Source organism: Aplidium turbinatum, chromosome 14 (assembly GCF_918807975.1).
Source record: "Aplidium turbinatum chromosome 14, kaAplTurb1.1, whole genome shotgun sequence".
In the NCBI taxonomy this organism is placed as follows: Eukaryota; Metazoa; Chordata; class Ascidiacea; order Aplousobranchia; family Polyclinidae; genus Aplidium; species Aplidium turbinatum.
The window spans coordinates 12,987,239-13,000,145 of NC_137485.1; the positions used below are offsets into that span (position 1 = coordinate 12,987,239).

General features: G+C 35.7%; 1 protein-coding gene across 1 annotated transcript; it reads right to left on the bottom strand.

Moving 5' to 3' along the window:
- Positions 1-673: 673 nt before the first annotated feature.
- LOC145783425 (rho GDP-dissociation inhibitor 1-like) lies at positions 674-11,216 on the bottom strand. Its single transcript, XM_082595298.1, has 5 exons — positions 10,972-11,216; positions 9,397-9,486; positions 6,137-6,213; positions 4,206-4,269; positions 674-2,124 (listed from the first exon to the last, which is right to left on the bottom strand). Exons 1-5 carry the CDS (start codon positions 11,150-11,152, stop codon positions 1,931-1,933), a joined length of 606 nt encoding a protein of 201 aa, XP_082451424.1. The 5' UTR covers positions 11,153-11,216; the 3' UTR covers positions 674-1,930.
- Between the last annotated feature and the right edge of the window lie 1,691 nt (positions 11,217-12,907).

Genomic DNA, 12,907 nt, shown 5'->3' on the forward strand with positions numbered 1-12,907 from the left:
GAGAAAAGGAAGTCCGCAAAGAAAACATGGGAAATCACTGCGAAAGGTGACCTGAAAAAAAGAAACTTGAAAATTCAAGATGCCAATGAGAGAAATGGAGGAATCACTGCAGACAACTGGACGATCCTAATTTCTCGCAATGAAGACCAGGCGTCTTTGGAGCAAAATGGAGAGAGAAATGTAGCTGAATATGGAATGTTATTCGTATTTTCTAATGTTTGTTACATGTCGCAGTTCTCGAAAGTTCTAAACCAAAGGTAGACAAATAAAATTTAATAACCACAAAAAGAGAGGCAAAATCACATGACGCTTAATTGCTACACTTCCTTGCGCATTTAAGTGCCATATGATTTTGCCTCTCCTCTGCCTTGCCGTTTAATTCTTATGCGTTTTTTTCCGATTTTTGTGTATGTTGATCAGTTTTGTAATTTCAATTTATGTAGAACATCAGTCAGTTGGTTTCTTGAAAAGGAGTAACATGAGTATGGCCGAAAACGTTTGTAATCTTTAGTTTATTATTTATGTTCTTATATTATGTTAAATACCGTGTGGTTGTTAGGTTTATTTTTTCTATGGTTCAACAAAATCACCTCTTTGCCAAAATACTTCTAAAGGTAGAAAGCAATCCAATCCTTTCAAAACTAGATCTCTTGCCTCCATCAAACAGTTTGTTTTCATTTTCATCATAGTATTAGGAAATTCGGTCACACATTAAATTGGCTACGTAAAAGCGTGCATGCAGAATTAATGGCAATTACATGATGGAATAGATAGAACATCACATGATAAAACTTTAGCTTTGTCTGAAGAATAGCCACGTTACACATTTCGAAAAAGTTGTGTACTGCAGTTTAATACAACTCGGTACCAATACGAGTAAAAACAACCTTTGTTGAAAGCAACATCAACTATTCGAGCCATTCAACTACTTAATCCTGCGACATGATAAGTCCAAGTTAAGACAGTTATTAATTCCAACGCTTCCAAGGCAAATACCACATGTCGGCCAGTGAAAAATGCCGTTTTTAAACTAACCAAACGTTTGGTAACTAAGATTTAAAACATATTGCATCAATTTGGGCATAAGAATGGTTCAGCAAAAACGCATTTTGCCAAGCCAATGCTGACATACCACGCATAGTTGACGCACTGTTGAATGCAGACTAAGTCCATTGCTTGTACATTGGTTACACGTCAACTGATGGTGAATCACTGTGAAAACTGGCATGCTTCCTGAGTTGGGAAATGTTGTCATAGCATGTGTAATCACAGCGAGCGAAATCCGTCCTCAGTACATTAATTCACAGTCTGCAAACGTCGAATCAATGTAAAAAGAACGGATTTCACTGCCCGAAATGTAATAAAAACAGCGCAGTATGAATCGGTCCGAATGGCGCGGCTCTTACTCGTGATTGCTCTGAGAGATCCAGGAAGGAAATTACACTGCGAGTGGGTTAAAACAAAAGCATTGGTATGCGCCGCGTTCTAATTATGATAACAAAACCATCATTTTAATGAGTGTTCAACAATGAAATAGTGCATTTCGACAGAAGCGGGAATAAGGTTTCTCAGAATAAAACGAAAAAGCCACTTGGTGAAGTTGGTGTTATTAAATGTGTCTACCACGGTACAAAAACACGCATATTATTATGAATCATGATGGAACGGTAAATGATTCATTGTAATGGCTAATATCAAGACAAAAAACGCTGATCGAGAGGGGGTATAACAAATTGACGATGGCCAAAAACCTGTGGCATTCTTTGCAAAATACTGCATTGCTTGAACGTGGAAACAGCAAAGACTAAGTCTGAAACAAATTGTTGCGCAGAAATAAAATAATGCTTCTATTTGCATCTTGGATAATAATAGCTGCGTTCTCTTACTATACAATAGTCTTCATAAAAGCATGCAGTTCGTAATATGACAGTTACCAGTCTTTAGTGATATCGAAAGACCACTGCCATTCCAAGATGCTGTTTTTGTCGTCGTCGGTAAATTTGCTGTTGACAATATAATGGCCCCGGGCTATCATTCCCTTCGGCGCTTCTTCAGCTGGTGCCGTGTATTCCTGCAAAGCCGCCTTCGGTCCGTAACTACCAACCATGTACGAGGTTTTGTCGACTGCAAATCAAAGAAAAACTGCTAGTGGTAAACCAAAACCTAGCGCATAAATCAACAGCTAAAACAAAGAATGTGCAATAAACCACTAACACTCATTGAAAGTTGATTAGCTCATAATTTATCTTTGGAATAACACCAATTAGACCTGGGGTTCGCAACCGGGAGTCCGTGAAATTTTCCGATTTTGCAGCATGATTGATAGTTTACGAAATATAAAAATTGGTTGTGCTTTATTTGTGTACTACAGTGATTCTCAAACTGTACGTCGCAACGCACTGGTACGTCGTTTCAAATTTTAAAGGACATCGCACAAAGGTCTAGTTTCTAACTAAAAAAAATCATATAAATGAGTTAAATCTTTTAACAACGCGATGCTGGCTATGTTCATTGTTCAACTTAAATCTTTTGAGACAGCGGATTGTTAACCAATGCTTAACTTACAAATTACGCAAACTTTAGTCAACAGTCTAACGGTCGCAAAAACTCTATTAAATTTTGATAAAATTTATCGAAAAACGTTAAATCAACATATAGCTTGCCGATTTTTGATCCTGTGTGCCAACTTCTAGCTTATAACAGAACTTCGATAATGTCGTCAATCGTCATAAGTGGGTCGCGAGTTCAGCGAATTCTTCTAAGTTTCGATTCGAAACTTATGAAACACTTAATTCCGGAAGGAGATACACCAGAATTTCAGATAATTTTTTTTTAAGGGGTCCAGTCCACAACCGCTTTGAAGGCACCAAACGGGGTCCGCCAAGACCAAAAGGTTGAGAACCACTGAATTAGACAAACGTGGCTTGTGAAACGTGTGTAAAAATTTGATGAAAATGACTGCTACCAGAATTTCAATTGAAAATACTTTTGACACACTAATGAAGGGTAGAGCAGACAAGGGAGGGTTGTTGCAGTTTCAGTGAATCTAAGAAATATTCGCACAATGATACTCGTGATAATCTCATGTAATGTTGCCACATGGCGAATTGTCATAAATCATAACCACAAAATAAACAATATAAGAATTTGTACAGTGTACTTTTACACGCAGTAAAATATTTCTATGTAGCAGAACGTTCAAGTTGTCAATCATTTTACAGAGTTCTAAGCATGTTCACTGTTCAGGCTCAAATACAAACATGAATAAAACAGAAGAAAATTGGGGTCCTACCCATGCAACACTAAGTTTCGAAACAGCTCAAGTAAATCTAAGCTTCAATACTTTCAGTAACTTAAATTTCAATGACATATTTATAGCACTGGGGCACTGGCAGTAATTCATTTAATTACAGCCATCAAACTACTTATTAATCAATAAATTAAAGGGAATACAATAACCTACCCTAGCAACTTATCCCCTGGTCTCACGTAGTGCAGTCAAAAGCACCTTTTTGATGGTCTACTTCAACTACATTTTTCATAAAATAATAATAAAATAATGATAAATAAGAATAGATACTGCAATTACGAATTACCTTTAATACATACAATAGTAGACGAAGGTGTATCTATACCAGGGTTGTCGGTATTTTATCCTTAGCCAAAAAAAAACAGGTAGGTTTTTTTTGAAAAAACCCACTTAAAAAAACCAAAAAAACCCATAAAAACCCAGAGCATCATATTTGTCCAATTTTTATCAGAAAATTGAAAAAATGAACCAAAGTACTACAAGGTACTTAAAACAAACTTCAAATTAGGACTTAAAGATGTGATTGTGAAGGAAATTTCTAAGGATAAATTGAAAACACAGTGGATATTTCTGTACACAAAACTCAAGTAATGCCACTTTGTACTACATTAAAACTCATTTATGCAAGAAGGCCTCATAATTAAACAGCCCTAGTGCATTATTTTATTGAGTTATGCCAGCATGTACTGTGAGAGGCACTTCATTGGTAAAAAGTAGTATTTGAAGTGAAATAAGCATGAATCTACCTTTTTTGCATCTTTATTAAATAAAACCCAAAAAATCCCGGGTTTTTAAAAAAACAAAAACATGCGGGTTGGGCTTTTTTAATAAAACTTGGGTTTTTCTCAACCCTGATCTATATATAATACTTATGCACTATGCAGTCCACACTAACCTTTAATGCCTTTTCTTGTGATTACATTAAAAAATCGTAAGCCTGAAACGATATCCCGCTGCACCTGTAAAAGGGTTTTTGATTACAAATACAGTAATTGAAAAAATGTGCTGTAGGGTGGGGTGCAGTAAAGTAGGGTCTGGGGAAAAGTGGGTATATTTCAAAAAAAACTTAAGTAACCAGATACTTTGAAAATATGTTTTTGGAAGATTTGGCAAACATTTAAGTCTTGTCAAAGGAGCCTAAGTGTGACTCAAATCTCAGCAAATATTTTTGGGTGTTTTAAGGTGTTTTAAAGTTCACATTTTCTTGTAGTAAGAAAGCAAAAATAAGTATACATTTTAAACTTCCCAAAATTTTAATGTTTTTAGAATATTTTGTGAAGGTTGCCGTGTCAGCTTGTTGGCAATGAATGGGACCACCATTTACCATTGGAATTAGTAATTACTTATTTTACTACTGTGCATATTTTTTACATGAAACAAAAGAATTTTGGATAAAGTGGTAGAAGTAGAAGTAGATTTTGGTCTGGAGTAAAAAGGATATACCGGTACGGCGGTACACATGATTTTAGAACTATAAACCATGTGACATACAAAATTATTTCTCTCTTTAAATATGCTCTCAAGTGAACAGCAGCAAGGCTTTCCAGCCTGCAAGTTAAAAGTTTATGAACAATTTCAACAGTTATTTCTCCAGCTGTAGTAGAAGCTTTAAAAAAACAGCACAAAGAAGCGTAGAAAAATACAAGAAAAGGTTGGAGAAGTTTTAACGTCACCTGAAAGTTGACAGAGGTTAAGACTGAACAGTAAACACTCTCACAGAAAGATGTAGAAATGAGTCGAGAAAAGAGGTTTTCATTTAATAAAAAGTACTTTGAAACCAAGAAAAGATTTTTTATGGCCAGTCAGATTCTGAGGAAGAAAACGGAGCGTGTGTAATGAATAGTGGACATAACAGAAATGAACTTGGAGTACAAACAAAAATGGAAGGTATCACACCAGCACCGTATTGAACTGAAGATGTTGGACTAGGTGGCAGTTAACCACCATATGGAGATCGAAAACTTTTAAGAGAATTTGAGGAATTTGCTGAGACTGACTTACTGAAGATCAATTTTCTTGGTGAGTGGTGATGCTCTTGCCCGAATGCAAAAAACTGTTTAATTTGTTTTAGGCCTGCTTGATTTTCATTGCTTTTCTTTGCCTGAGGAACATATTTGCTGTGTACTTTGGAATTGATTGTTTATTTTAAATGTGTGAGTCATAAGTTCAGATGAGTTGTTGTTCGGTTGTTTTTAAGGGATTTTTGAAAAATTCACAAAACATTATTTAGTAGGCATATTTGTACAAACAAGAGCATGGTTTTGTGTTATCACAGTTTGTTAATTTTTTCTATACATGGTTGTGTACCCACTTTATCACATTAAAAGACGAAATGGAGGATATGATTTTGTGTTAGTTATTTGGAAAGGAAAATAGCTCATACACCCATAAAATAGGGTAAAGTGGGTATAGAAGAAAGTAAAAAAGAAATTCCTATTGCAACTTTCGTGAAATACTTTTTTAATAATTTTTTGTGGGTTGTGTAGGCGAATGCCTCAATGTCAACCCACCAAAAAAAAAGATTGGTAGAATGGTAGTAGAAAATTTTTATAGATCATTACATTTACAACATAATGTCACAATTTTTGAGAAAATACTCAATTTACAGTAACTATAAACTTTTAAATCATAATTATATTTTCAAATGGCAGATTTCCAAGTTATACCACAAAGTACAATAGTTATATATACTGTATATATACAATACATATTATTTTTGAGAGGAAATATAATTCTAGTCTACCAGACATGTTATTTCTATTAATCTATTATTTCATAAACCATAAAAGAGCATAAACGTTGCACAAAAATATAAATATAACTTACTCGGAAAGAAATTTTCAGTTTATAAGTTGTTCCTTCCTTTAATTTCACAGGTTTGCTTTTAAGTTTACTCAAATCACCTGAACACAAAAACCCATTTGAAAAGGTTAGAAAAAGTCTTAAAGAGTCATGTAGACTTTCTTTCTACATATCACAATATGTAGAAAGAGCTAAGTTAATTTTGAAGAAACCATTATATTGCTTTTTTCCAGTTTTTGTATTATAAAACCAGATGTGGTGGTTACTTACCCATCTCATAGTACAATGGCATCTCATGATTGACCACAGCATTTTAGAGTGACTGGGTAAACGCCAGCCAGTTTCTAATGGCCGTTGTATCAAAACTGTCTGCATTGGGAGCATCTTGTCATAAATGAGCAAATAGAAAGCAGGTGTGCTAACAGTTTTTGATTTGTCAGTAGTCTACAGTATTGCAAAATTTATCTCATGATCATGGCATCAATCATACATCACTCAAAAATGGACACAATGCAAACAACAGTCCACATAATTGTGAAACTTCTTTCTCTTCATGCCACAACTCATACATAATCTCTTCACACACAATACACATATTATTATCCATAGGCGCCGACTTTTCAAAAAACCTTGGGGGGCGAGAAAGCTGATGACGTCATAACCATAACGCTATTTTACTCAATTAAAATAGTAAAATAGCTTACTGTCTTGTTTGTATTGACACCTAGGTCGCAAACCAAATCTATTAGAACCGCTGCTTGAAACGATTAGTTTTACGCATGCAGTACGCCTAGTCTTAAAAATTTGATATTGTTAGCTCATAATTGGAACAGTTGGAAAACAAGCCGATTTATTTCCTTTTCGTGCGAGTGAATAACAACGATCAAGACAGTGACATTATCGAAATAAAACGCTAAAAATCATGATCTCAAGCAGAGTGGAAACCCGCTATCAGTTTTATTACCTTGTTTTACTTCTTTTGCTAATAACTAATTTGTTACTTTCAAAGCGTTAATAACGGCGAAGTGTTTTCTCTTCTGTTAGTGGGAGTGGCTAGTCTTCTATGGAATAGTGCAGTTTTCTCATAATTGTTGATGTACATTGTACATATTGTAAAAATATATATATACATCAATACAGTGCTTATTAAAGCAAAACACGGATGACAGTTTTGAAAAATGCATTTTTTCTTTAAGCTGGAGGCTACAGTATTCACGTAATTGTTCGTTGAGTCGTATAAAGTTTGCTAAAATCGATTTCATGTTTGAAGTCACAGAAAATCTAACGGACCTTTGGATAACTCGTAAAATGAGAATAAACATTCAACCTCGCATTCGCTTTTTCACCACCACGCGTTTTGACTTTGAAGTTGCTCCTCACGCGCAGGAAGAAAAGCAGTGTGCGAGCGTGCGCATCTCAGTAGGAATTCACGTTCCAGAAAAAGCCGTACGATCAGCTGTTTTGCGGGCCAGAACAACGGTACGGTAGGCTGTTTTTCACTTTCGGCATTCTTAAAGTCTGTTTAAATGATCTAAATCTATTTGGCGAAGTATTTTATCTTTGAAACACCACTGGTATTAAGCCATTTTTGTTGCCCCTCAACCATAAATTTACGGGGGGCGTCGCCCCCAGACCCATTGGCGTAATTTTTTTTAAAAATTTGTCGAAATTAGGGGTGCTCTAAGTTATCTTATGAAAATTGTCAATATAGGCTAATCAATTGAAAACCTGACTGATGGAAAATGTTAAAACAAATGACTCAATCTAATAGTAAATTCAACCATGTTTAGCCTACGTCATGAAACGTCGAATCAACATAAAAGATAATTTTGCCGTATGTGTAATCGAATAGACTGCAGCGGTGTGTCAAACGATCAGATAGAAATGAAAACAAGTATTACATGCGAGGCGAAAGTGATCTTACATTGAATATTGAAATATATTCGACTTTAATTTGTTCACGTCTGCCTTATAATGCGGCTTGCTATAAATTCATCACATCCAAATTTGTTTCTGCGGGTCGTTGTCTTGGAAACAAACTCCGTGACAAGTTCTTCCATGTTTAATTTCTCCGCCAATTCGCGATGACTACCTATAACGGCCAAATTGTTCAGTCGTTGTTGCGTTTGAGTGCTGCGAAGGTAGGTCTTCAAGCGTCGTAATAACGAAAAGGAACGTTCGGCTTCACAGGAAGAAGTCGGCATAACAATGTAAGTTACCAAAGCTGCATCTATATTTGGCATTATATCGACCATTGACGGCTGTGCAATGAATTTCTGACGTAGCGTATTCACTGTCACAACATCACCGTCACGTTTGCAACAAGCGAACCACTGTTTGCGTTCACGCAGCAAATCCTTGCGTTCCCAGTCACCATCATAAAATTGGCTTACTTTCGTAACATCGGCTTCTTTCATTGTGGGATTCTCTAGCAGCTCTCGTAGCAAGTCTGCCATTCGGTATGATGAAGAAGGGAAACGGCTAACGATTGCATCTGACGCCGTTTGCAGAATGTTTTTGTAGACGTTTGAGTAGAAAACAGCAATTTCGTCGTCTTTCATTGTGGGATTCTCTAGCAGCTCTCGTAGCAAGTCTGCCATTCGGTATGATGAACAAGGGAAACGGCTAACGATTGCATCTGACGCCGTTTGCAGAATGTTTTTGTAGACGTTTGAGTAGAAAACAGCAATTTTCTTCGAGCCAGACAAATTGTTTTCTCTCGAACGGCACTTCTTGATGCAGTGCGCGTGTTTGTGCTTAATTGTTACGCAATAGTACAATAATGTCTGCCCTTGACATGTGCGGCGCTGCGTGCCACACACAAATGTAAAACACTGAAAATATTGCGCTTTGGTGAAACGACTTTCAAGAAAGAAAAAAAAAACGTTATTTAGCAATGCAAATTTCCATTTGAATCGGTGTATTTTGTATGCAAACCAGGACCCAGGGGTGCTCTCGCATTTATGTTGTTACCCTTCGCACCCCTGAAATGACGCCTATGCCCAGACCCACCCGGAAGCCGGCGAGTATGTTATCATCAATAATTGAGAGCAGAGATCTGGCTATCACTATAAGCATGATGCAACGTAATTCTAGTCACTGGATAAGATTCTTTTTACCCAAGGGAGATGAAAACTGTTTTGGTAATGATTAGTTTTACCTACACACAACTTATCTTGACAGCTGTTTTGTGGACCAACAAACACTACTTTAGTAACCACGGTATTTTCTTACATAAAAACAGTAAACTAAAATAATTTGTAAGCAAACAAAGTAAATTTTACCAGTAAGATCAAGTATTATATCATCTCTTCCCTCTACCAACACGGTTAACTTTTTGACCAAAACATTGTTTCCTCCTTCATCAAGTTGATCTGCAATAATAGATTTATAGAGCTTCGGTAGAGAGTTTGTCTTGTTGAACCATAGGCATACGAAGCAAAGCAACGTAATCAAGTTTAACATCTTCAAGTTTATTACATTTATAGAAACACAAAACTATGCAACAAATTAAATATCGAACGTTTTCTACATTACAAGACGTCCTCTTCAGGAACAACATATATACAATTGAACTACATCTGAATAAAATACAATGGTTTACTAAAACTACAGTATAAACAGGAAGAAACAAAAACTGCACAGTACTTCTGACAATGCTCAAACTCAAATCTCTACGAGAATCAAAGGTAACTGTATCAAAAGGTGTTGAACAGATCACATGATGTGATAGAAAGGCAAGGTGTGAAAAAACTAATTATATAAAACTTGTTTTTAATACAGAGAGCAAGAAAGATGAGCCGCAAGCAATAAGCATACAATTGTCTGTTCAAAGGTGGATTGTTACGTTTTATGTACAAGGCTTCTAAGATTTTGGTTTGATACTCAAACTTGCCTCTGGACGTAATCTCAAATTGTTTGATAGAAATGTTGTTTTTGCATTCTGTACATGAAAAAATGTGATCTTTAATAGCATTTTTCTGTATGGAATTCAAATTCAAGTGTTCCCAGCTCTAGTGGATAAATGTTTTGTTGACATAATACTGATGTATGTCATTTAGAGACGTTTAGAGATTTAGAGACTAATATGTATAATATAAGCTAATTCCTTTGATATCACATATATGCCAGTGTGGAATTTTAGAATTCACCGAAAAAAGCTTTCTCCCAGCTGGGATTTCTCCGAAATGCAGACCATAGTGGACTCATACTGTTTGCCAAACAAAATATTTCTGACTAGTAACCTTTCTGTCAATAGCCTATGATACCACAAACTCATAACTCAGAGAGCCCTTGTGAAATTTGATTTGCAAGTATTTTTTATAGTATCCTATTCTATATTATTATTGACAAAAACATTAAACATCAAACAATCAAGGAGTATATAATAATCATTATATTGTACAATGTACATTGTACAATTAATTGTACATAGCCAAAAATCGTTGCTGATAGTGATATGAAAAATGTTTGAACAATTGTCCTTCAGTTTTGTTACTTCCAGCAATGATATTCTGAATGTCTAAGTGAGCTTTTAGTTTAATTTGGAAAATGCTTTATTGCAGCGCGGGTTTCTTTGTTGTGATTATTATATCACAAAACAACTAAGCAACAATGAAATGTAACAACTATAAATATTATGAAACCGCTTTGAACAGTTTTGTGTGATCAAAATCAGCCTTGGGCCCTTGGCGTTTGAAGAAGTTGTTTCTTGCGACACTGAAGAAACAGTACCGTAGCCTAAAAATATCAGTATCAACCAAAAAAAGTGATAACAACATTATTGCTATCACTCAGCATATTGGCAAAATATTAGTAGGCCTATATCAGTAATCTCGTGAAAAATAATAAAATCAAACCTTCAGCTCCTTTCAATAGATCTTGTTTGTACTTTTGAAGACTTTCATCATCCGCATCCAAATCTTGAATGGTTTTTAAATCAACTTTTGCAGGAGCTTTATACCCTGGAGTGACTTCGTCATCACCACCAACTTCAAGTTCCTTCAGTTTCTCTACAGGTACGTCATCGCCATCAGCCATTTTAATATACTTATTCTGATTAATATGACTAAATATAGATACTAGCAGAACATCTGTTAGGATCCAGCCTACATAACATCACACATGTTCATTGTCAAAAAATGTAAAGAAATGTCATAAGAAAACTTCCAATAAATAAAGAAAACTTCCAAACAATGTGTTTCAAAAGCTTTTTGAATGAGCAAATACTATGAAACATTGCACAAGTTTACAGTTTTCAAGGCACTAAATGACAATAAAAAGTAAAATAACGCTTTTTTCAATAGTTGTATGCAAATAAGGTAAAACTTAGCATTTGATATAATTCCTTGCAAATACCAAAGTTGCTTCTTTTTGTAACACTAAAGCATCGGCCAAAATATCGGTATCGGCCAAAATATTGGTATCGGTACATGTCTAGTGTGAAGGATATTTTGCAGTTTTCATTGTATTGAAAAGAGTCCATAGGCCATCACAAATTTTCTGTTTTTTATAACGGTAATGCAAGCACAATATTGCTTTTTCACCTTTCCTAATTGAATTAAAATTACATAAATTTACAGCAAATATAAAAATGAATACTAGCCTACCTAAAGGAACCATAAACAGCAAACAAACACTAAGAAAACAGAGTCAAATACTACCTAATAATAAATAATGATAATCAGTTTTTATTGCAACAATATACAGTACAACCATAAATGATCAAGAATGCTATTGCTATACAACAGCAAAGGAAAATATTAGTCTTCGAGTGGGCTGCTTCCCACATTTAGGTATGCCCTTAGGTGTCTTTGCCGAGACACAGCCGCCTGCTCTGAAGCATTGTCAAACTCACATCCTTACAAACATCATGCAGATGTTCTTACCACTAGGACATGCAATCGCTACCTAAAATATACCGGTATCGTATCATATAAGCACATTACAAAAAGTGCTGCAAGGTACATTGTAATCGCATAGTGGTACAATAAAGCAACCACATAAAAAACACCTTGGAGACATCATATCAGTTAGTGCAAGTCATCATATAAGTCAGAGCACAACCTTCATAGTAAACAAAAGACATACTAAAATGAAATGTTTACATGGTACCCGACATTTGGGCGAAACCCTCTTGGGCAAGACCATGTAGGCGACGGTCGAAGTGGGCGACGATAGCGAAGGTTTAGCCGTTCGGAATGGTGGTGACCTATATAATTTAGTATTTTATTATTAAAAATGGATGGAGAATCAGCAGCAGCTACTTATGACATATGCATTTCGCCAGAGATGTACGTATACGCCACGTATACGTCATGACTAGGGAACTGTGTTCCGAAAGCTCGTGTAATTCGATATTGCCACAACTAACTCGCAGCATCAGGCTTAAAAAAATCGTTAGAATCTACGCAGTGAAGACTGAAGAACCGTGTGAATGTTTGGCACCTAGCAAACAAAATTAGTTTACGCTAGTGTATGCGCTGACGCTAACGCCGCCAACTTTTTTTACAAGTTACGTTGACACATACGGCGTCAATATTTTTTGTATGCGCGTTAGGGTGGCTCTTATTTGGCAAAAAATGAAAAAAATTTGAATTTTGTGTGGGACACCCTTTGAAAAGGTGAGGTTGTCAGAAAAAATAACTCTTGCAAAAAATTTTTGAATTTGAAATTGATTTAGAGGTGGCCCTCCCCCCCTAAAGTTTTGCGCCCTCCTCCCAAATACCAAATCTGCATATCTCAAAAAGTGCTTGAGCTAGAGATACGGTTTTTGTGTCAAAAGATGCAGAAAGC